This window comes from Pelecanus crispus, chromosome 5 (genome assembly GCF_030463565.1).
Source record: "Pelecanus crispus isolate bPelCri1 chromosome 5, bPelCri1.pri, whole genome shotgun sequence".
Lineage (NCBI taxonomy): Eukaryota > Metazoa > Chordata > Aves > Pelecaniformes > Pelecanidae > Pelecanus > Pelecanus crispus.
In genome coordinates, this window is record NC_134647.1 from 27197419 (window position 1) to 27222842 (window position 25424).

At 36.0% G+C, this 25424-nt stretch overlaps 1 protein-coding gene across 2 annotated transcripts in view; it reads right to left on the reverse strand.

The window, feature by feature from the left end:
* CCDC141 (coiled-coil domain containing 141) overlaps window positions 1-25424 on the reverse strand; it is a 98825-nt gene that overhangs the window by 11483 nt on the left and 61918 nt on the right. Inside the window, exons 14-24 of one of the 2 annotated variants that reach the window (XM_075710384.1) lie at window positions 25040-25165; window positions 24253-24441; window positions 23759-23938; window positions 21993-22142; window positions 15333-15473; window positions 13108-13302; window positions 11298-11481; window positions 9834-9943; window positions 7123-7230; window positions 6428-6511; window positions 1842-2728 (exon numbers count right to left, since the gene is read on the reverse strand). In XM_075710384.1, coding sequence (XP_075566499.1) covers window positions 1842-2728; window positions 6428-6511; window positions 7123-7230; window positions 9834-9943; window positions 11298-11481; window positions 13108-13302; window positions 15333-15473; window positions 21993-22142; window positions 23759-23938; window positions 24253-24441; window positions 25040-25165 — 2354 coding nt within the window. The remainder of the gene's footprint in view (window positions 1-1841; window positions 2729-6427; window positions 6512-7122; window positions 7231-9833; window positions 9944-11297; window positions 11482-13107; window positions 13303-15332; window positions 15474-21992; window positions 22143-23758; window positions 23939-24252; window positions 24442-25039; window positions 25166-25424) is intronic. The other variant, XM_075710385.1, reaches the window with a different exon arrangement.

Sequence of the window (25424 nt, forward strand, 5' to 3'; positions counted from 1 at the left end):
ACTACTGTGCTCTCATTCCTCAGTTTTAAAGTTATATGTAAATATGGATGAATATTAAACAATTCAAATTGCTAAATAATAACATTCTTAATACTAGAAAATGTGGTTCTGAAAATGGTTTTCAATGGACAAGTCACAATTACCTCACTGCAGTACTGGAGAGAGTAGCATGAAGGCCTGGGCCCTCAGTTTTGTGCTGGAACATTTTTGCTAGTAAGGTGTTGAGTCAATCCACATTCAACTCATGAATAAGATCGTAAAATGCATAAGCAACGTACAAACCTTCTGGACTTGTGTCTTCAGTATAAAAGAACAGTCAAGGACCTATTCCTCCCCTCCACCCCAGCCCACTTAACATTTACTTAGTTCACAGCATGAAACCATCAAACAGGATAGAACGATGCATCAGGAGTTCTTTCAGAGAACTGGTGTCATATTCTAACACTTGAGGATCTGTCACCATGTATTGGTATTGACTCCTGATTTACATATTGGAAGTGAGGGAAAATTCTGGCTCTTCTTGCCTCATGATGTTTCAGCATAAGCTACATACTTAGAAATACTTCTTCACATTTATATCCAATAAAATGACTACATCAGTACAAAATACATGGTATTGGTGAATTTTTAATTACAAAACCCCACATTTTTTTCTGTTTTCATAAATTTCTAATTTGGAAAATGCTTTCAGTTGAATGTTATTTTTTAAAAGACCATATATCAACAGTCTACATATTTTTGAGCTAAATTAATACTTTCTTATGATAAAATAAAACTGAAGGTACCTCATTTCACCAACAATGCTCCTCAAAGTGTAGAATACTGGGATTAAAAACAAAGTAACTTTATTGATACCAACAAAATATAGCACCAAGGTTGCAGCATCCAGTATCTTTCTCAGTGCCATAGAAGCAAATTCAGCTTACTAAAAGCTTACAGTTTGCCTAATTCTTTACATGTGTAATAATAACCTTAACATCAAAATGTTTCCAATAAGAAGCATATCTAATTTTAATAAACTACAAGAAAGGCCTCCATTCTGGAATTCTAATGGAATAAGTGGTGAAATGGCAAATGATGGTAAATTTTAGGAATACGCCAACACATGGAGGACTGCTACCAAAATGTTTAAATCCTGCCCCTCTTTCAGTCCCTATTCCCTTTGGCAGAGAATTTCTAAAAATTCATCTTAAAAGATGTTTATATTACATCATCTGTATTTCTCACAAATGCAGTATAAAGTAATCTAATTAGACATACAGCAATTCAGAGAGAGAGCACACACAAATATATAATATAAAACTGGTTCTCTTAGTGTAGACATTTAGTTTGTTGGTTTTTTTAACCTGTAACCTCTCTCCAGTTTTTAACAACTGACTCTCACATATATATACATTCTTGTCTCTATGTAGTGGCTATATAAATATTTTAGTGTGCACGCACGTGTATGTGTCTGTCTGTCCATATATAGTGCCAAGATCCTGAGAAAATGCAGGTGAATTTACTTGTGGTAAATCTGGAGTGCACATTTATTTTAAGAAATTATTGAACAAGTGGAATGTCATATTCCAGAATACAAAAACTATATGATGTATTTGCTTAAAAAACATTGAATATGCTTGCAGTAATTTGATGCTCTCATTATTCATAAAATTAGGTACAGAGAGATTATTTCAAGTAGGTTAATTGTCAAAAGCAATTTTGACGTGGGAATCATGCAGAAGAGTGGAGTAGAAAGGATACAAGCCATTTATTCTACTCTATAGATTAATTAATTTGGTTGTAAGTGGTTCAAGGTGTCTTGCTAATAGGTATTTTACTTCTCATTATAAGCTACGCACCATGTCAGTGTAGGCTCTGGGAATCCCGTTACTTCTACTTCCAAAGTTACCGGAGAACCTTCCATGACGGTTTTGTTAGACAGAAGCTGGGAGAAGTTAGGCGCCTGTCCAGTTAGGCTGGCCATGCTGTTCTTTTCTGATGAACTTTTAATCTCTTCTCGGGTGACCATCTGCCTCTGACAGCTTCTGTTGGTGTCTGATTGAAACATGAAACCTGAGAATGCATCAGGCAAAGCATGCAGCCTGTCCTGGGTTTTAGTACAGTTATTCAAATCATGCAATTGTTCTTGTGTTTCTGCCATGCTTTTATGAAGTTCAACGTGTTGCAAATGTGTTTTGCACACTTCACTCCTCATGCTATATACTGGTTTGGCATTTATAGTGCAGGAAGCAGCACTAGCTTCAGATACTCCTTGTAAGCTACAAGTCAAAGGAGATACTGCTCTGACTTTTGGACCAGAATCTGTTGAAGAGATACAAAACTTCTCAAACTGATCTGATGGGCTTTCCATTCTATTATTTGTAGCACCAGCATAAGCAGAATTTGTTAAGAGATCAGACGCTTCCATCACTTTTTTAATACTAGTGGTTTTCTGCATTTGCAAGCTATAGGAACTGACATGCAGACTATGAGAACTACAACAGCATTGCTCTTCTAGCTCTGTTTCAGAATGTAAGAGGTTGGATTCTGGTGTCTCAGAAAGCGGTGGTAAAGAGATATCATCAGGTGATATACACTCATATTCATCTCCAGAGGGTATTTCTTCTGCCAGGAATTCAGTCTGTAAACGATCCTCTTTGGCTGAAGATGACAGCTCTGTATCCTGTGAAACAAGATCCTCACCAGCTGAACAGATAATTGGAATATCAGCCAATTTATTCCTCTCCTTAAATTAGGAGGGGAAAGAAGAGAAGGGAAAGAATAAGAAAAAGAAAAACAGAGAGAGAGGATGAGTTACCATTCTATGCATCCCCTTTTCATGCAGAAGCTAGCAACAATATTTGAAATATTTCTTCTAATTAAGCTTAAGGTATTCTGAGAAGCAGGAGGAAATACATGGAAAAAGACAACTCCTCAGAAAATTTTGCAACAGCTAACTGGAATTTCAAACTGCTTGGATAGATTCTAGTAGATATTATAATAATTATATATAAGCATTTATTATAACAGTAATAATAAAAAGTACCTCTTTCTATAAACAAAGGACAACCTGTGCATTTCACGTAGGTGCTGTTTATAACAGCATTTGCAATGGGAAGGTGGAGGAGAAGATGGCCTAATTACATCTAAATGGCAAACAGTTACATAGCAATAAAAATATATTAACAGTCAAGTTACTGGACTTTGACTCTTTGAGAAAGAGAATCACCAGTCATGTTCAAGATTTACAGAATTAAACCAACATCTTTAAGATATTTTCCAAGCATTTTATATTTCCCTCATTTTTTGCCAGCTGTTTGAAGATCCAGTCCAAACATTAACAGAAAACAATGTTAAAATGATTTTTATATTATCTTGGATCCAGAATAAAAAAAAACCCAACCCTGTCATCATGTTTCAAAAAGAATTGAATGGGGCATAAGTGCATTAATTTTAACCACAAAGCATCAAAGACATTATCTAATTCATTAATTAATTTTCTGCTGCTTGATTTTTATATAAATGTGTAATCACATATTCAGGCCTATTTCATTTGTGCCAGGGGTCTCAGCAAAGGTGTTCATAATGTTTTCTTATGTTATTTTCTCATTGTTGAGTTCTATACAAAAATATGTGATCTATTAAGCAATGTTTCTATCACCTATAAACTGTTAAATCAATGGGGTGGTACACTGGATGTCATTGCTTTCCAAACCAGGTCTCTTTGGCAGTATCCAGCAAAAAAGTGCAGTGGCACATTCGTTTCAGCTTTCTTTTTGCTTTATTGCTCTAAATAGAACCTCATCATCAGTGCACAAAATTAACAAAATAAAAGTAAAAAGAATTAATAGAACCTTCATATGTGCCCTGGTCCTCTAGATATGGTAGTTTTAATATAGAAGTTTTTCCAAGATACTACATTTCTTATTTCAAAGCCATGTGATTCATGCCAGATCCATGAATGAATGACTGGAAGAAAGCTGGGATTTTACTGTGTTTATTTTACTAAGTAATTCAATTCAGTTGTAAGAGTAAATTCAAGTTTGGGTATTAAATGTGTTTTTCACAAGCATCCCCTGATGAACTCTGACCCCCAAAAGTGTCTTTCAGTATGCATATATCATGGATATAAACATGATAACTTATAATTGACTTTCCATATTGATGAAATGTGTCATATTTTCCCCTTTCAAATTACTGGGAAAACAATAAATACTGAGTTACTTCTTCCTTCTGCATGTATTCAATTTTTTTATTGGTGTTTTAACTAATTGTAATCTATTCCTAAGAAACTGTTATTTTTAGAGATTAATTCCAATACATTCACATAATATATTTTTCTAGGGTTTGCAAATTTGACTGTCACTCAGGTCTTTTAACCTATCAGCATTGTTCTAAGTAACTCTCTCAGTTTTAAGCCTGACTGAATTTGCAAGTCTTTCTTAAATGAAGCTTTAATAGGCACGTTAGTAGCAAATTCTGGCTGTTTTGGTCTGACTTGCACTAACAAATTTAATAAACCATATCTGATTAGATATTAAGAAGTTGAAAAATTCCTTAGAATTTTAAATTCTGAGAAGGTATATTTAAAAATCAGAGGTCAAAATTTCTGAATAGCCAGTCTCTACTCTCTGAATCAAATCAATGGTCCAGATTCATTCTGTCTATTGAGGAGTCTACGTATATATGCACAGAGTGGCATACATTTGGGTAACTACAGGAAGGCCATGACAACATAGGAATCTTCCAGTGACTAATCTAGGATCTTAGTGCAGGGATGTGCTGTCAGTTTCATGGTCACCTTGTCTGGAAATCACAGAATTGAACAGAGTTATTTCAGACTTTGCTGAAAAATGATCCTAGGGAAAATGCTGGGGGAAAGAATGACAAGTGAGCAGCGAGTGAGCAAGCTGTCAGACAGGCCTTGGCAGCATGAGGGCTTTCAGCCCTGGTGTGCACCTAGGATCAAAGAAGCATGAGGATGAATGTGCCATGAGAAGGTTTAGGCCACTTTTTCGATGGTGATATTTATTGCTGAAGCAAATTAATACTGTAAAACAAGTTTGCAGAATTATAGACAAAATTAGAGCCACTGGACGAGGGGCTGGGGATGAGCCAGGTCTTTCTTCGGAAAGGATGGAAATGGAAGACAGAAAAGCTCTAGTGAGGAGAACCTGCTACTTCTTTAAGTGAAGTATGGAGTGACGAAAAGGGTGGAGGCATAATAGTTGCCATACTTCACATCTGATATTTGCTGTTTCACATACCCTTGCCTTCTCCCCTTGGCAGCTGAGGCACAGTCTGACAAGGACTGACAAAGCTGTGGCCTAGTAAAATAGGAAATAGGGCTATGGACATCTGCTGGGTGAGGTGATTCTCCTGAGGGTGGCTCTTTGGAACAGTCACAAAATTTTGAGTGAAATCTGGGCTCCAAGTCAATGGTGAAACTCTCATTGACTTGGAATGGAGGTAAAAAAATTAATTAGGCTTAATTTTGGCTCATTAGCAGATTACAAGACATTCTGTATTGATCTGAAGGGAATGTTACTATTAGTTGAATTTCTACAAAACATCACAATTTAATGTCTTGCAGTATTGGTCTATGTTACCAGCTTGCAAAATGGAAATTTTAGAGCTCTAAATCAACTACCAATGTATTCTACCTTTCCAAAGACTTAAATATATTACCACCCACTCTGACATACCAGAATATTTCACATAGTAAATCATTTACATTTACATCCAGGATCCCAAGGCTTCAAAATGTTCTTTAAGCTAAAGGAATTAATCTCATAAAACATAGGTGTGGTTTTGTATTGTCTGTATTTCTAAGACTACATTTATCCATCATCAGTTTGGAACCTTTCGTATGCATTTACTGTGTATCTATGAATAAAATATGGTTGTCTGCTAGGATTTTTATCATTCTAAATGCATACCTAGTCTTTCACTATCTAATTTCCTTTTGTGCATTGTCCTCAACATGCAATCCATACTTTAGAACTTATTTATGATCTCTGCTGCACAGAATTTTGGCAACTGAAATGTAACTTAAGTGTTTTGAGGTGAGGGTGAAGACGACAATTTGATGCTGAGTTCTGTTATTCATTTGATGTATAGTCTCGTACCAACAGTACAGCAGATTATCTGTGACATGATGTCATACTGAACTGCTGACAACTGTAGTTGTGTTCCATCATGGTTTTGCCATTTCTGCTTTCCTGTTATTCACACCATTGCAAAAGTGAAGCAATTCTGTGCTTGTCTTGCATTGGGTTTTTGTAATACTGTAAATGAGAAGACAATGAAAACCCACCAATCTATAACAATATCTGTCACTTTTGAGAAGCAACAAATTAAAGACTAAAATTCCTTTGAGGCTACACAACACCACCCATCAATTTGATTTGGAAAAAAAAAAAAAATCAATATGAACAACAGATACCTGTTTAGTGTTGGTAGGAGACAAGGTATTGTTTCTCTTCTCTGTAATGCTTTCTGAATTTGTGAGCAATTTACCTGATGCCATCTGAAAGAAAAATGTTTAAAAACCACTTTTTTTTCTTGATGAAGACCTTAATGATTCAACAAAGCATCATAATTTCCACCCTTATTAGTTCAAATTCTGAGCTATGAGGCTTCTTTCACAGCATATTACTTATAAATCAAATACTTTCATAGCTTGTGTCTAGGGGTTATATGAATATTAGGGCTCTGGGAAATACTAACAGCAGTCTCCTCTATGACTTCCTATATTCCCTCAAGTCTTATTATAAAGGAGAGAGCAGAATGTGTTCTCCCTTGAGGAAGGAGGAATGGTCACAAAGAGGACAGCTGCATTAAGAATACTGTGGCAATAGGACCAAAGGAAAACTGGTAAAAGATTATGAAAGAATATTATTGTAGAAGAGAGAGATACATACATAAGTAAAAAGAAAGCTAAAAAAATAAAATTCATAGGGAAGAACATGTGGATTGGATAGAAGCCAAAGGGGTAAAAAAAAAAAAAAATTGAAAGAAATACACTGATAACACCCATCTTAAGGCAGGCTTCAAGACTGAAAAGCAATAAACTTTCTAGCAATACACAAAGTCTTTTAAAAGACAGAGTTCTATTTAAAAAAAAAAAAAAAATCTAACCTGTTGCTTTTGTTCTTCTGCTTTGTCTTTAGTAACAGCCTCACATGCTTCTTGACCATTTCTTTCTTCTTTTTGAACAGTAACCAGCTCTTCAGAAAACTCCTCTTTCTGCCATGTGGAAATGAAATTAAGTAAGCTTATACACAATAGAAGGTAGCAATTGTTAGCTACACACTGACTTATGCTCTGTACAACAGAGTAGAAAAAAAAATAAGTGAAATCTTATCTAAAACCTGTCATCAGCACAGGTATAAGTTGCTTATGGCAAAAATATGCAGCAAAACCTGATTTATTAATTCCTGGACAAGCAAAGACAACATTTTTCAAAGCTGAAGGGATCTTTTCTGAGGCAGGGAAAGCACAGGACACCAAAGACTGAAGAACTCAAGTGGTTGGTCGAGAATCTGAGGAATATTAACCAATTTGTACCTAGCATAAGTAAGGGAAAATAGAGGATTAAGAAGAGACACTATTAGGAAAAAAGAGGATAAACAACAAATCCAGAAAAAAAAAAAATCAGCATTTCAGGAAAACAGTTCTAGGGAGGAAAGAAACATTTATGAGTCTCTAGAATGTTCAAATTTGTCTAAAAGGTGGAAAGGGGAGCATGTGTTCTAAGCACAAAACATAACCAGGCAGAATTTGCATTCCTTCTTGTTTTCCTCCCTCCTTCAACTTCCCATCTGGACAGTCCATAACCACTCTGAATGTAGTTAACTGTACTTTAGATGGGCTACTTTACCCTTCTTTTTGGCTAATACTTATTTCTAGTTTAGGTCTCAAAGACTGCACAACCTGTTACAAAGCACTTACATACAGAAATCTGGACAACCATACTTTATTTTATGAAGACTTCACGAATCCTTTAAAATTGTCATGGAAGAAATCTACAGATTTCAAAGAACATTACAGTGGCACAATGTAAGAAAAACCCAAAGTTTTAAAGTTACAGTTTTGTGCATTTCACATCTTTAGCTGTCTAGCCAACTTACAGTCTTAAATAAGTTCTTGTAAGAAAGTGCTACATTGTTAATTTTCCATTCTAACATTAAACAAGTGGAAAATTCTGTGTGATCTGTTCAATCTATTTTTTTTAAGAAAAAATAGTCTTTAATTTTGCACTTGAAAAATCCAAGAGTTTTCTTCTGACATTCAACAGCCATGTAAAATCAGGAAAGACTGCACAATACATTTCCCCTTAATTTGTTATGCTTTAAAAATGACAGGAAGTGAAACTGAATGCATAGTCATGGCATTCCATACTCATGGCATTCCATACTCATGGCACCTATTTGTGTAAATAATTTGCTGAATGATTTATTCTTCATAAGATACAGACATCAACTATTGAGATATCCTGGAGATGTTCAATAAGCATGTTAGTTTTAAAATCCCAGAATACTGCGTATTAAAAAAATAACATCTTTAGTTTGAAAAAAGTTGCAGAACTACTCTCTATTGCAGAAAATTCATGTTTTATAATATTCTTTTTGACTGACTTTTTAAAAGAATTATCTAACTTAAAGGTTAATCAGTAAATAGTTTATGAATAATTCTCTGTGAAAAAACTGTTCTCCAAACAACTCTATTAAAGAAAGATAACTCTACAACTAGTAAAATTAGTCAAAGTAAAATATTACAATTATTTTGAAATTCCACTTCTCTTGGAAAGATCTATATTATGTTGAGCTAGCAAAAAAGATCAAAGGTTCAAGCCCTGTTCTGACAGAACCTGGGGCTACTGTCCTGCACACAACAGCATTTATGTAACACACGGACTGGGAGAAGAACTTTGAAAAACCTAGCTGGCATTTACATTGGAGTTTCTTTATGGTCGCAGTGCAAGGCAAAGCCTTCTTTCCATACATCTAATGACTTTTGGAACTCATTTTTATTTTTGGCATCTTTTAACTGCTTTTACGTGTACTAATGGATAATTTCAATGTTCATCAGTTTTTATAGTATAATTCTATCAAAGAGAAGTAAACAACGTTCAACATCAACAAAAGCAGGATATTTAAGCATCCTAACTCTTCCAACTTCACAGAAGAATTAACCCATCAGCTACTGCTGCATGTGGGAGATTTTTGATGTATTACTTTGAGAGTGGGGGGTGGAGTAGACAGTCTTTATTACAGAAATCTAGCCCTCTCAGCTGTCTTCCATAATTCCTCCTCAGTTGCTATGTTATACTTAATCATACTTAAAGAAGCTTATCAGAATATGAAACTAAAAATGTTGCTGTTCTCTTTGAAAAGCCATGCTTTTCTAATTCAAATTACTTTGGGTTTAACACAACTTGGGTTTTGGGATGATTTTTCCAATAGGGAGCCAAGCTAGGTTGTTTGGCATTTTATAGATCTAGCAGTTACTTATACTACAGTACCAAGGAAAGAAGAAATATGAAAAAAGGTATTTGTCTAGATACTCAAAAAATTGTAACATTTTCCCCTAAAGGTTACTTGAAAGCAGTAACAGTTCTGAAAGAAGTTGAGAAAAAGAAACCTAGGAGGAATGTTTAGTGCACAAACAAGTAGCACATCGTCGATTCATTACAATCATTACTTAAGATAATGGAAAAGTGAACAATTAAGAAATGCTTCATACTACAATAGACGATCCTCAGCTAAAAAGTACTGATTCAGATGCTAAGCCTGATAAATTGATGTAGATGCAATATAGTCTCCAGATAAAAAAAAAAATATATATACCTTAATCTCCTGAAGTTCTCTCAGAGATCTGCACAACTCATCAATAGAATTAATGATTTCTTTGTGCTTTAACATGGCTTTTTCAACATACTTCTTTCCTTCTTCAATACCTAAAAAGGTAAAACAACAAGAAAGTAGAACAGAATGCCTCAAACAGATGTGTAACAACCAATGTACTTTGTAACCCCCACATACTACAATAATTACATTTTTCTGTGTTTTGTTTTGCTGAAGGAGTTCTGTGATTCTTCAGCTATGTGCTTTTCTACCTCTTACTAGCATACTTGAGATGGGCCCTCATAGTTGCTGCAGATCTTCTGCTAGGCTTCTCCTTGAACAAAATTACATCTATCTGGTTAGTGATACTGCTTTAAAAGATGCTGACCTCATAAAGTGTCTCCTAAACTAGTTGCCTTATTATACAGCTAGGAGGCACTTAGATCACGATTACAAGAAATACAAAACAAAGGCAGGATGGAGAAGCTTTTTCCTTTGTAAGGACTTAAAAAACACAAAGCAGCTTCTTTCTCCCAGCCATCTTAATCAGCTGGTGTCAAGAATCCATTCTGTCAGCTCCTTTCCTACAGATAGGAAAGTTTAGCATATTGAGAAGGTTAAAAAAAAAAGAAGAAAAAAAGGCGATCTGTGCTCCCTAAATAGTCTTTTCAACACTAAATTAGAGGAATTTAAAAGCACAGTCTGACTGTTGAAATTTTTTCAGATTTACTGCTTGAATTGATAGGCTAGTATCCTTGCACATTTGGATGGTCACCTTACCTTTGGATAAAATAACTTCAACAAGTATATAAACATTACAAGTGGGAGGAAAAAAAGCAAAACCTGAAGTTTGTTGACCTTCATTCTTTTTGGTCAACAATCATAGAATCGTTTAGGTTGGAAAAACCTTTAAGATCATCCAGTCCAACCATTAACCTAACATTACCAAGTCCACCACTAAACCAATTAATGTTCCAAATCAATACAATTGCAAATACAGTATTTAAGCAACAATCTACATTTTTGCTAATAAAATGCTTAAGAAAGTTGGCAATCAAATACCACTAGTTATTCACAGTGTTAACGTAAAAAAGTCACCCAACACTGAGGTATATCACTGTAATGTACTTTGACTTCAAAGGCTTGCCTGTTAAGAGAGAGCATAAGCCATGAAGTCTTAATTCCAACTCATAAATATTACAAGGACATTCATACTTTCATTTCAAGGTGAACTCAGGCTGCATGCAGAAAACCAAGTAATTACTAGACTGTTGAGTACTTTCATATTTTCACTTTTTAAATATTTGTTTTGAAATCCTTCACCTCTTCCAGTCAATACTGTAAAACATTTGTGTTTTAAACTTCATGGGATTTTCTTCTTAAATGAACAAATCTAGAAATCTGCTTCCTCTTATCCTAAGTTATTGTATTTTTTTCCCCACAATACATTACCAGACAGCTCCTCACCATAAAACCGTTTAGCAAGGTCTATAATCTGCTGAATTTTTTCTTCTTGTTGAGGCACTGTAGGCTCAATAAACTTCTTGAATTGCTTGTAAAGGGTCTCTATTGCTTCTCTTGTTTTGCATTCTGCAGAATACTTGCCAACTCTAACAACTGTTGCACTCACATCTTCAAACCAAAATTGACACTGAGGGATAAAAGCACTGCATTATAATGAATTATTATCAGCAGTTCAAGCTTTTGTAGAATAGACTGGACTATTCTTAGACTTTCCATAATCAGTGGCATACAGTATGTCTTAAATTTTCTGATTTTAATTTAACCTGAAAAACAATTGTTCATTACCAATGCTGCTTCAAATATTAATAGCTGCTAAATTTTCTTTAAACACTAGATCCATTCTCATCTTACAAGCATGGTGAGGTTATGAGTTAGTTCTGCAAACATATGTTTTATTTCTGAGTTCTTTCCACTTTGTATATCAACTGACTAATTTCACAAACTTTGTTTCATGGCCACAGTTACACCTCTGTAAGGGCAGCGAGGTTGCTTAGATTTAGTCCACTAGCAAACAGGGGTTTTGGTCTCAGCAACTGTTAAAGTTGCTAGGAGTCTTTCTACTGACAAGAATGGGCTTCAGAACATACCCTTAATAAACACTTTTGGTTAACAATACTCAGAGGAGGATGGAATCTGGTGTTCACTCAGTATCATCCGTATTACATCATTACAGCAAGCAGCTAATAATCACCATTTTTAACTGCCATTAAAGTCAGTATTTAAGACTCTGCCTATTTGCTGAAAGAAAACTGTTGAGTAAAAGGTGATACTTTACACTGAGTAAAAAAAAAAAAAAAGCAATCTTAAATTTTAGCTGTAGGAAATAATTTATTTCCCTCAAAGTAAGGGAGGAGTTTAAAAATGTAAATGCACAACAAATGGTAACAAATTGCTTTGCTAACAATATATGAAATGACATATTGATCAGATCACTGGACACTGAAAATACCTTTTAAACAAAACTTTAGTATTGCAATCCATCATTGAGGGAATTTATTTGTGATGCATTTAGATCACTTTGGAGATATGAACAGTGTTAAAAATAAACAATGATGACAGGAATGTGCTTGCCTCACAGCAGATGCACCAGCATAATGTGGCAAGAGGGAAAATACTGTTACAAACCTTTGCTTTCCTTTCAAAATAGGCAATGCATGAGGCAGTCCTCAGACACATTAAAATAAAGTTACAAAGTCTCCAAAAAGACTTAGACTGCAGTTCAGAAAAAAAAAAAAAAAAAAAATACACATACTTAACAATTAAGTCTATTAAAAAAAAGTTATGTGCTGCTTTTAAGGAACTGAATATTATACATTTCAGTTCCAGAATTACATACCACACAGACAGCTCTTCCTGACAACTAACACAGTGGGTATTGTGATAACCTGGCTCTTGTGGTTTGAGAGCTATCAAAGAGGGCCTTGTGACACTTTCTGTGTTGCCTCAGAATATACTTAGAGAAAATGAGCTCATAAATATGGTCATAGATTTGATGAATCACTATGAAAGTCATATGGAGGTGGAGACCCCAGTCCTATGCATAGCAATGCAAGAATATGGTCACGTTGCATGGGGGTTTCCCCCCGCTTTCTGCAAAAAGTTACAAAGAAAAAATAGAAGAAAACACAGATTTTTACCAATCTACTACTTTTGGAAGCCACAGATTTTGCCTGAAGTAGTTATAAGCACTTTTATCTATCCCAGTCCTGGATCATTATTACAGCCACAGTGGGGATCTCAGGTTTACTAGTACCTCTTCCATCATCTGTTGTAGATGCTCCACGAGATCCAGACTTTGCTTGTAATCCTCCACAACTCTGCTAAACTCCTTCAGCTGTTTTTGTAAGTCACTCATTGACCTCAAGAGTACTCTAACTTTAGGATTAGGTTCATTTGCTACAGAGCCAATGACTTTCTTCTCTAAATTATCCATCTTCTTTTTAAGAATCTGTTTAAAAGATGTAGCAATGTTAAATACCACAACAAAAATGTTTATATTTTTAGAAATAAAAAGTAAAAAAACATGGGAAAAACCACACAAACCTATTTTTTGTCCTGTGTTTTAAAAATTACAAGTTGCTTTTTCAAAAATCAAAAGAAACTGGAGGGCCTCTAAAATGCTGATTAAAATCAATGTAAATTATATTTATTAAAGGTGGCATTGAGCGACATTTTTCAGCTTAAAAATAAGCAAATATCTGTAGTAATTAAACATGGGATCTTGAACAAAACAAATTCCACTGAATCTGGAAAGGAGAAAATACTACTAAGCCTTTGGAGTCTTTGATCAAATACAAGTCAATTTAAGTATCACATTTATTTATGACCTAGAATATTAATACATTGCTTAAGAATTTGATGTAAGCAACATCACTGACAATCTAGCAGAGTTGCAAAGACCAAGGGGAACAAGTATTCATACTAGTACTTTGTGATGTCTGGTATAAACATGACCTGTAAGTTTTAGGATAAGATGGTATACATATATACGTTTATATATTCTATATCCTGGGAACACTGGTCTTGCCAGTTGATCAAAACTTTGTTGTGCTAGCTGTTTTACAAGTGATGCAAAAAGAGAGGTCCTTGATTTTTGTTTGGAAAAAATAGTATTTAGTGAACTGTCCACATATACACTTGTAAGAATATACACTGGTAGGAAGAGTGTTGCCAGCAGGTCAAAGGAAGTGATTATTCCCTTCTACGTAGCACTAATGAGGCTACATCTGGAGCCCTGTGTCCACTTCGGGCTCCCCAGTACAAGAAATACCTGGACATACTGGAGCAAATCCAGCAAGAGGCCACCAAGATGACTGAGTGACTGAGCATGTGTCATAGAAGGACAGACAGAGCTGGGATTTTTTAGCCTGGAAAACAGAAGGCTCAAGGTGGATCTTATCAATGTGTATGAAAAGATGATAGAGGGGGAGTAAAGAAAACAGAGCCAGACTCACCTCAGTGGTGTCTAGTGAAGAGACAGGAGGCAATAGAAACTGAAATACAGAAAATTCTGTTTACGGGAAAAAAAAAAAACAATCCCACTTTTTACTCTGAGCATGGAACAGATTGCCCACAGAGGTTGTGGAGTCTCCATCACTGGAGATATTCAAAACCCAGCTGGACATGACATAGAGCAACCTTTTGTAGTTGATCCTGCTCTGAGGAAGGAATATCAACTGGATGATCTCTAGGGGTCCCTTCCAACCTCAATGATTCTGTGATTTGAATTTGCATTTGTGGATGAAATTGCCAAGAAAGGAAAAAAAAGGTTGTAAAAGGAATAGTCAATGACAACAAAAGAAATAGCTAAAACAGAATCATAGAAACTACTGAAAATTTCAAGTAAAAAAGTTGTGAAGGAAGAGACTGGCAGGGCAAGCAAAACAAAAAGTGCTAGTTCTGATTGGCAACTAAAAAGGTCATTGGAAGCTTTGGAAGAAGAGTTTCTGGTGAATGCAAAGAATGGGTGTGACTAGCAGGGTTCTAAGGCGCAAGTGAGCATGATGAACTCCAGGCAATGGATGCAGAAAAAGGTTCTGAAGACTTACATGTTGAAACGAGAAAGACAAACAAGTAGCTGGGTGCAAGAGGGAATCTGTGTGCGTTTATTGTTGATTTGTTGATTTTGATGGGGTATTTGTTTTATTTTGTTTTTTTAAGAAGACAGAAGACTAGGTCACATACTGTGAAGGAACACAGGCAAGAAGAATAAAAGATTAAATAGAAAAATAATGGACGATAAAAGGAGTGAACACAGAGAAGTCAGGAATTGAGATAAGATCATTTCACTGAAGGAATGGAAGAATAAAAGGAACAGAACAATGAAAAATGTCTCAATCAGTGACTGAGACAGGGGAAGGACATAAAGCTGAGTAACAGGGAAGCTCATAGTACATTTTACATCTCTGATATGCTTGGCACAGGCCACAGCAATTCAACCAGTGAAGCCTTCACAAAGACTAAAATTTCTGATATTACCTGTATTTTCTCTGCAGATGTATCAACTTGCTGAATCTGTATTTTAAGTACTTTCAGATTTCGAGCTTTTTCAGTTTTCTTTGTATAGTTAAACTTCAAATTGTTGAATTTCTTTTTGAGATCCTTAAATGATTCTCTGAGCTGAAACAGAGTAAGCATATTTGTTAGTAAAAAAAGAAACCAGCACACTTCAATTTAGTTTTTTTCAACAGCTGTTTAACAGACCACAATCTGAACACTGAAAATTTAATACAGAAATTAATAATACTATGCCAACTCATAAAGCATCCTTGTTTCCTCAGAATTTCTTTTCAGTAGTGGAAACTCATAATCTTACTAAATCAACAATTTTGCATTCTGAATGCTGAGTATTGTTTCCAAATGCAGGGGCAAAAAAAGGTTTGGGGCAAAGGATGAGATCCTTGTTCAGACAATCTATGAAAAAATCCTGCCCAAGAGCTTTTATTGATTTAAACTAGAGGCAGATGTCCTTCACATACTCTAGTCCATTTGTGGAAATGGTAGCCACGTAAATGTATACCCATGCTTAATTTCTAGAAAAACAGTTTTACTGGGCTTGGGCAAGTAGATTTGTATTTATTCATAGTACTTTTCTCCTACAATACAACATTTAATTTACGTCAGGTTGGGGGGGGGGCGGTGAAGGTTTGGGGTTTTTTTTTTACCCTCCTTTTTCAGAAGCCCTGCTTCTGAAAGGGTCTTAATTTTATACACTGTGCTAGTCCAAACATCTTAGTACAATTATTCACAGCATACAAAGATGAATCCATCTCTTTACAGGATCAGGATGTAGACTATATGAGCATCTGCTTTTCAATAACTTTTCTGTGAGTATGGTAGCAGAAAGATTCTGCTTAACAGATACCCAGAGAAAGCCTTGCCTAACTTGCCTCAAGTTGCACCAGGGGAGGTTTAGATTGGATACTAGGAGAAATTTCTTCACAGAAAGGGTAGTCAAGCATTGGAACAGGCTGCCCAGGGAAGCAGTTGAGTCACCATCCCTGGAGGTATTTAAAAGACACGTAGATGTGGCACCTAGGGTCATTGTTTAGTGGTCGACTTGGCAGTGCCAGGTTAATGGTTGGACTTGATCTTAAAGGTCTTTTCCAACCTAAACAATTCTGTGATTCTATGATATTACAGTTACTTTTGAATGCCTTTAAGCAACAGATACAATAACCAGACAAGTAAAAATCCTGCTTAAAATATGCTTCTGGTACCTTATAAAAGGTTCTATTTTAATTACATTGCAATTCCATGATCACATTTTCAAATTATTTATAATTAATTCATAAAATTTGAAATGGAAGACTATAAAAACAACTGAAATAATTTTTTTTGAGAATTTCACATCCTTTGGGTTGACAATCTTTTGCTTCTAGGAGAATGTAGAATAAATTATGTGAAATGATATTTATCTAAAGGAACTGATACAAAAGAAATGCAGCACTTCTAATGCTTTAGGGTCTGTTCCTCCAGACACACAAATGAAAAGATTAGTGTTAACAAGGTCAGGTCACATCCACAATTTGATATTTAGTTAACATATTTGAGGCTTTTTTTTTTTAAATACTAAAAAGTCCTCCAGACTTTCCCCTGCCGCCCTCCTGCTCCCCGCCAAGGAATCCAGGGAGCAATGGATGCTCATTTTGCAGCTACTGTTATTGGAACAGTTAGCAATCAATCATTATTATTATTATTACATACTAATGTTAATCCATCAAGGGATATATTTTTCATTTTCATTTCATCTAGTGGGATGTTGCCACATTATTTCAGCGGTGAATAGCCAGATGGTTTTCACTCAGTGTAACAGAAAGGAAGGGAATTCTATCACCGGCACTCTGATCTCCAATTAGTTTAAGCTCTTTATCCCACCTAAGTACACAGAATAATAAAACCTATCTAAAAGCCCTCTGTTAATAAAACCGCTTCTGCAGAACAATAATTTGTATTCAGAACGTAAGAGCCTTATTTGCTGGTTTAATTTTGAGGAAAAGAAAAGATGAGCAAGAGCTTATTTTAGTTTATTTCACTGGCTTATGGACATACATAGGCTAGTGATCATTTATAAGGCCAGAGGCTCTCCTCTCCTCATAGCAGCCTGTGAAATTAGATCACCTTGTTTCAGATATGATGGCTCATGTGTCAAAGGTCTGCAGCTGCTGTCACTCTTCTCTTTTAGCCTCAGTGGAAAAACCAGATTCATCTGAGACTTGTACATCACCCCCTCAGAGTGCATCTATACAACTCCTGTTCTCATCAGCAATTGTACCAACAATGATATATGGCTGCCAATTTTTAGAAATCTAAATGTATCTCAGTTTTCCACTATTTTCTGCAAAATTAAATGAGAAATACTAAAAGAACTATACACCCGAATACACTTCAGTGACTTCAGACAACAAGTTTAATGGAACTTTGTAACTTGTCCATTGTCATAGTCATTAATCAGGCAGCTGTTCCTAACTATAGTTGGCCTGTCATGGGTGGAGAATGATAGTGGAGGAGAGGGGTTTAGGTGCCAATTGCTCTGATTCATCACACAACTACAAAATAAATGGAAAAAGCAAGTTATAAAGCTGCTTTAAACATGTTTTTGTTAATAGTACAATTCCAGTAAAATGCTTTGATTCCTGTGTGAGCCACTCTAGGAAGTACTTCAGTGTTGTTAGCCACTTACACTTCCCTTTTTATTCATTCATAAAACTTTTAGTAGCACTAATAATCAAAATAGCCCATGAAAGCAGGTTGCTGAAAGTAGATTTTCAAAGTGGCAAAGATTAAAGAACAGACAGAAGCAAAGCCAGCCAGAAAGCAGGAAGAAAGAAAAGGTGCTCTTCAAGTCATTAATGATTACTTTAATTCTGAGACCACAATCAAAATAAATTACAAGGTGAGAAATATGCTAAGAAGTATCAGTTCCTAATGACTTGTGAACAGAGATAGCTCATTACTCTCCATGGTTAAAATCCACATTTTCAGTCATACCTTTCCATAAGTGTATAAATAATGACATGATGAAGAGGAAAAGTGAGATGACTGGGGAGAGCTGAGAACCTACTTCAGGATGTTACTCTTCCATTGCAAGTTTCGTGCAGACATGCATAAATGTTATTTTTAAAGTGATCACCTAAAGAAAAGGCTTTTTCATTGCAAAAGTTATCTTATGTAAATAATTGTGTCACTTATAATCCTGTGAACAGATTCAGTGTAGTATTAAGCTACAGTTACCCGAGGCCTGACTCAGCTCCATCACAAATGATTGCAGTGTAATGCAGTGGAGTTGCAGCTCTTTGGAGGCTGCTACCCAAGCTAGTTAGTGAAGCAGGAAGCCCAAACTGGCAAATACAGATCTCAAAGGTCATATGAGCTTTCCTTATACCTTTCAAAGATGTAGAAGGCATAAATCCTTTTTTTGGCCTTTGCAAATTCTCTTTAAATTAGAGAAGGCACTCAAAAGGCATGCATTTTACTCTTCTGTTCTCCAAGCCTGTTTCAAAACTCATGCTATGTACCCTTGGCTATAAATTGAAGTATTTGTTTCCTTGCTTCTTACAGAAGCACTAATATGTTACAAACACAGGGATCTAGCCAAGTCCTCTAAGTATGGTATTTTCAAACACCAGTGAGTTCTAATCACCAAAGCCCTCACTCACATGCTTTATTTACACACTTAAATTCACCACATTAAATGTAAATTAATTGAACTATTTAAAGCAGAATTCCAAATATTTTCAGTCAACTTTAAAGTTTGCTCTGTACACTGGTAAATCACAACTAAATTATCTGGGTTGGCTGTTTACTATGTGACAGCTATGAACAGCTGCTGCTTGCTGCTGCCACATGAAATATTTATTTGCTTAGATATAGTAGATGGTAAAGAAATTGTTATTTCAGACAGGTCTGCTAGATACTAGCAATACTTTGACTAATTTCTGCTGTTAAAATTAACGGAATGTAAAATACTGAAGTGAATACTCATAACTTTAGCATTCTTGAAGTAGTTCAGTGTCTGGTTTCTTGATCCCTAAACAGAATTAGTTATAAATACTTAATGAAAAAAACGAAGAAAAATGGCAGTGGTTTAATACATATACAGGTACATTAACCAAGTATTTAGGAAATGTCTTCTATGCTAACCTCTAATAGAAAAGGAATCTAAAGAAAAAGGTATCCACATGCCAAATTAGTACATTGTAGTTAATTTACAGTCAAGATTCAGTTAAGTCTGGGGATGACAGGTTTTAGCTTAACAGCCAACATGGCTTTCCCAACTTAAAGGGGCGGGGGGGGGGGGGGCGGGGGCGGGAATCAATAATTAGTAGTGCAATTGAAAATACGCTATGCAATTATTTTGCAGAGGGTGTCCATTAACTATGAGAAGCTAAAATGTTACATTTTGCAATACAGGGCATGTGGTGATTAACACATGTCAGTAACACACTGTCCTGGTTTCGGCTGGAATAGAGTTAATTTTCTTCCTAGTAGCTGGGATAGTGCTGTGTTTTGGATTTAGTAGGAGAAGAATGTTGATAACACACTGATGTTTTAGTTGTTGCTGAGTACTGCTTATGCTAGTCAAGGACTTTTCAGCTTCCCATGCTCTGCCAGGTGCACAAGAAACTGGGAGGGGGCACAGCCAGGACAGCTGACCCAAACTGCCCAAAGGGTTATTCCATACCATATGACGTCATGCTCAGTATATAAACTGGGTGGAGTTGGCCGGGGAGCAGCGATCGCTGCTCGGGAACTGTCTGGGTATCGGTCAGCAGGTGGTGAGCAATTGCATTGTGTATCACTTGCTTTGTATATTATTATTATTATTATATTGTTATTTTTATCATTACTATTTTACTTTATTTCAATTATTAAACTGTTCTTATCTCAACCCAGGAGTGTTTCTCACTCTTATTCCTCTGATTCTCTCCCCCATCCTGCCGGGGCAGGGGAAGTGAGAGAGCGGCTGCATGGTGCTTAGTTGCTGGCTGGGGCTAAACCACGACACACAATTTTCATTTAAAGTTGAGAGACAGGAGATTGTTTTTTTCCTCTACTTCCTGCTCTCATTGGAAGTCTAACAAGTAATAAAAATAGAAAAATAATTCTTCTTAGAAAGGAGTCACATTCTCCTGCCCTCATTATATAATTCCAGAATCAAAGGACAGAAACAAGAGATTAATTTAGTATAACAGTGTGTCTTTGATGGCCAGCCTTACATACAGGCTGCTCAGTGAACATTTCCTTTTCTTCAGCAAATTTGAGGGGTTTTCAGTAAAAGCCTAGAATACTTGAGTTCAAACCTCAACTATTCTGATTCTGCCATGCCACTGCAAAGCATAATGGGACTTCTTATTTACATACTTCATGTTTTCATTCTCTTCTACAGCAAGGTTCCTTCTGCTGGAGTGTTTCTCCTATACCACCTGCTGTTCTTATTGCCTCCTACCATTGGCCAGAAGTTACATCACAGGAGACTGATGCGCAGAAGATCAGAGTGAAACACACTCAGCTTATAACTGACAAGGGACTAGAACTGTAACTGAGATTCAAAAAAAAACTTTTTTGGATGCACATGTTCTTTCAATTTCAAAATACCTTTTTGTGAAAATGTATTTTCAGAAACACACAAAAAAAAATTGTAAAAGAAAAGAAAATCCAAGCAATATTTTTCTCATTAAAAATAGCTGGGACAGAAATCTCAGTCACCTCTACTTTGGTGATTTCAAGAAAATAGTCTCTTCATTCAGGTGTGGATTTACTTAGCAAAAGATAAAATAAGAAAATATAGCTTCCAGTGTCCTGTGTTTCCACTACCTATGCTTCACGCTGCAGGGAACATTAGTGTGAAATCCTTCCAGGTAAGAATCCAGTTTCTGTACTTCATGGATGCACAGAAATGCGATCTATGGAACATCAAGTGTAGAGGCCACCAGCCTCTTATTTTATTGGATCACTCTGAGAAAATTCATTCTACGGAATGTTTTTCCTGAATTAATTTTTGCTGAGACATCCAATTCAACCTGCTAAGTTGTGAGTGGATTTGTATTTGGCCTACTAAGATGCTAAATTAATAATCATATTAACTAAGTAATTTTTCCTAACCTAAGTTCCATAATACTAAATTCTAATATCTTGTGCCAAAGAACATTTCCTTTTCTTCCAGCAATTTTTTAAGTATCGTATCTTGGGCTTCTGAAAAAATGTTAAGTACTAAACTATTCTGAACTTTTCATTAAAAGACTGAAAGCTCTTTCTAGTAGCCTTACAACTACAATATATGTATCTCTACTTTTGTTTGAAACTTTAGCTTCATAAGAAAGAAATCTGAAGACTCATGTATTTCAGATGAAGCCGACAGCTAAAAACCAAAGAAAATATAGCTGCTCTATTTCCAGTCCTCTTGGTACAGTGGAAGTGCTTTATTGCCAGCCCAACCACTTGATATAATCCTGAACTGCAGAGGTATGGACTGTAGATTATTATTGCTGCTGTGTGGATCAACAGCTGCTGGTAAGATGAAAATGAACTTTTCTGTATCCGTACGAAGCATCCAGAGGAATGGTAAACTAACACATATTACAGAACACAACAGCCCTTTTAACAGTTATTTAATGTGTTGGGATTTATCTCCTTTACCTCATTTATCTCTTCTTGAGTGGTGCAGTGTTGGAAATGTTGCAACAGTTCTTCCTCATATTTATTGGCTTTGGAGCTCCAGTTAATGCTATCACACTCAAATCTAGCAAGTTCTTGCTTCAGATTCTTTACAGAAACATTCAAGCAATTCTAAACAGGGAATAGACGAAGAAACTTATGAAACTCAGGAAATGTATTAATTTAACCAATCTAAAATGAAAATAATTTTCAGGTAGAACATGCACAGTCAGTCACAATGGGCTAGAGTAAACTATTAAACCTCCATTGTAATGAGAGCAAGTACATAGCAGTTGCAATAACTAGTAGTCTGAGGACTAGTTTTGGGTCAAAGTCACAGCTTACACATGGTATCTTCTCCAAGCAAAGAGGAGGTGGCCTACTCTAGCAGACGTTAGCTCCTTTCTGCTGTCAATCAATCTCTGGAGTCTGAAGAGCAGACTGGCAACATGGATAATCTAGACAGGTCATAAGGGAATGTCTTGCTTTCTCCCTAGTAAATGAATACAGGGCAATGACAATCCTGCCCTGAATAAATAACTCCTTTCTAAAATGATATCAATTTCGCTATGCAAATCAGTCTGGAATCTACTAATAAGATAACATTGTTGTTATATTTCCTTTCTTTTCTTTTGTTATTCTTTCTTTATAGGAGTGGTGGGTTGACCTTGGCTGGACGCCAGGTATCACCAAGCCATTATATCACTCCCCTCCTCAGCAGGACAGGTGGGGAGAAAGTGAGATGGAAAAACCCTCATGCATCAGGACAACGGCAGTTTAATAAAAAAAGCAAAAGCAAAGGCCACGCATGGAAGCAAAAGGAAAACAAAAATTTTATTCTCTACTTCCCATCAGCAGGTAATGTCCAGCCACTTCCCGGGAAGCAGAGCTTCGGTACAGATCGCAGTTGCTCCCAAAGACAAAGGTAAATCACGAATGCCCCCTTTCCTCCTCCTTTTTTTTAGCTTTTATTGCTGAGCTAAGGTTATATGTTATGGAATATCCCTTTGGCCAGTTTGGGTCAGCTGTCCTGGCTATGTCCCCCCTCCAAGATCTTGCCCACGCCCCGCCTACTGGTGACGGGGAAACGTTGGACAGGCAGCCTTGATCCTGTGCGAGCACTGCTCAGCAGTAGCCAAAACACTGGTGTGTTATCAACACCTTTCTAGCTACCAATACAAAGCACAGCGCTATGAGGGCTGCTATAGGGAAGATTAACTCCATCTCAGCCAGACCCAACACAAACACATAGATGTGGCATTCCAGAAATCACCAACAGGGCCTTGAACTGCACAAATACTAGAGAACAGAAAGTCATGCTTTTTTTTTTCCAAGCACTGATATTTTAAGATTAATTTCCTCCCTATTTCAAATCTATTTCAATATTTTCCAGAGTAAGATCTGTTCACAGATCATTCAAAATTAAAACAAGATTTCAAAGAAATTAATTTTTCTTTTATCTTGGCAAAAGCAATTTGTAATGTAAGTACTGAAGAATAAGTTTCATTATTCCTGGATGTTTCATTTAATCTGATGGCTGTACATCTGCAAACTCTAAAAGTAGAAATCTAAAAATGATCAACTGTTTTATATTTTATGTTTGGCTTTCTTTTAAAAGGATCTTAAAGCTCTGTATTTATTTTTCTCAGAGTATTAGTATATTTTTGTACATCTAAAAGTCAGCCAGATAGCTCCAGTAATCTTTCCTATTTATCCTTGATTTCACAAATCATTCCAATTCTACTCACAGGTTGCTGCACTGCAGACAAGATATCCACTCCCTGGGTAATAAGCAGTTTATATAGCTGTCTGATATGCGCATGTTTCTCCTGAGCATTCACAAGGTAGGTTTTAGCATGGTGCACATTTTCAGGGTCCTTACATATTTCAGGAACATCCAGTTCTCCTGATTTTGATAGACATTCCAGCTGGAATATATTAAAACAAAAATCAGTGTGTGTTTAAAATAATGTGAAAGGAAGCTTACAATTCCTTCCTTACCCATAATGTGTTACCCTAAACTTCTTTTTTGACATGGGTTTAAGTAATTAAATTTGGGTTCAGATCTGAATTTTTAAATTCTCCAAATTTCTTGCAGTTTTAGATCCAAAATTTTAATTCTGACCACCAGGCAGGTTAACGTTGTTTGTTAGGGGGAAAAAAGAGAAAGATGACAGGCACCAAAACAAAAAAGAGTTTAACTGCAACAGGAAGAAAGTATATTTTAAAAGATTATACTCACTTCTTTTTTAATGTGATGGAATTTGACTGTCTTGTTGAAAATCTCATCATATTCTGTCATTGTGTCCTTTACCATTTGATGGAGATGAATAAGCTCACTTATTCTCTCAGAATTCTCTTTCACAGGAAATCCTTTCTGGCTTGGCAATTCTAATAATTTTATCAGGTACTCAAGCTCAGCATTCAGTTGCTAGCAAAAAAAGCAGAAGTTACTCAAATTACACAAGTATATTTGCAAGTTTTCCCTTACATTTGATGAAATAACAACTGAACAACGGTAAATTGCCTTGGAGAAAAATCATTGCCATGCTTTTTAAAACACTCTCCACATACTTTACTTTTTGCCAGGCATGAATCTCAGCTATCACCCAGAAACAGCCTTGGATCAGAAGAAGTCAAACTGACTTGTAGGGGAATGGCAGACTGAATTGCTAAACCTAAGAGACAGCATTCAGAGGAGACAGGAAGCTTAGTATGACATACCTCAGCCTCTGACCAGCTCTAACTTGAAAGCATGAAGCTGGTACTCTCCTTGTACTTCCACCACCCCGATGCTTGTGTATCACTTTAATATGCAGCTAACACTGTGCAAGATGTGCTCTGGACACTGAAGGTAAAATGTCCTCCCTTACCTTAGAAACACACAAACCCTTCCTTCTGGAAAAGTAGTGTAAGACATAAAACACTGCAACGCAGACACTCTGTCTGGGGTCAATGTGAATGTGAATCTTTTCTGTCCCCAAAAGAGCTTTTGATCCACCATGCACGTCACTAGCTTGGTTTCTCACCTGACACTGTGGTTTCATTTGGTTAACCTTTTTTTGTAGTTCCAAAACAATCAAAAGGTCACTTCCAAGGTCAACTGTTGCTGCAAGCTTGAGTGCCTCTTGAAGAATCTCTAACCCATGGGTAGTCTAAAAGATAATCAAACAGTTCAGTATTTCTATCTGTAGTAAATTAAAAAAAATATTTAAACTCAAATCTAAATTTGTAACAAGAACCTTCCCCAAACCAGACACCCAAATGCCATCAGTAAATTTCATTAAGAGAAAAAAAAAAAAAAAAAAGAGAGAGAGCTTATGAAGTTGACATTTATTTTCTTTTAAACTGTAAATCTCTGTCTCAAACCCCCTGACTGACAATAGTGATAGGAAATCTTTAAGACAGCTTGCA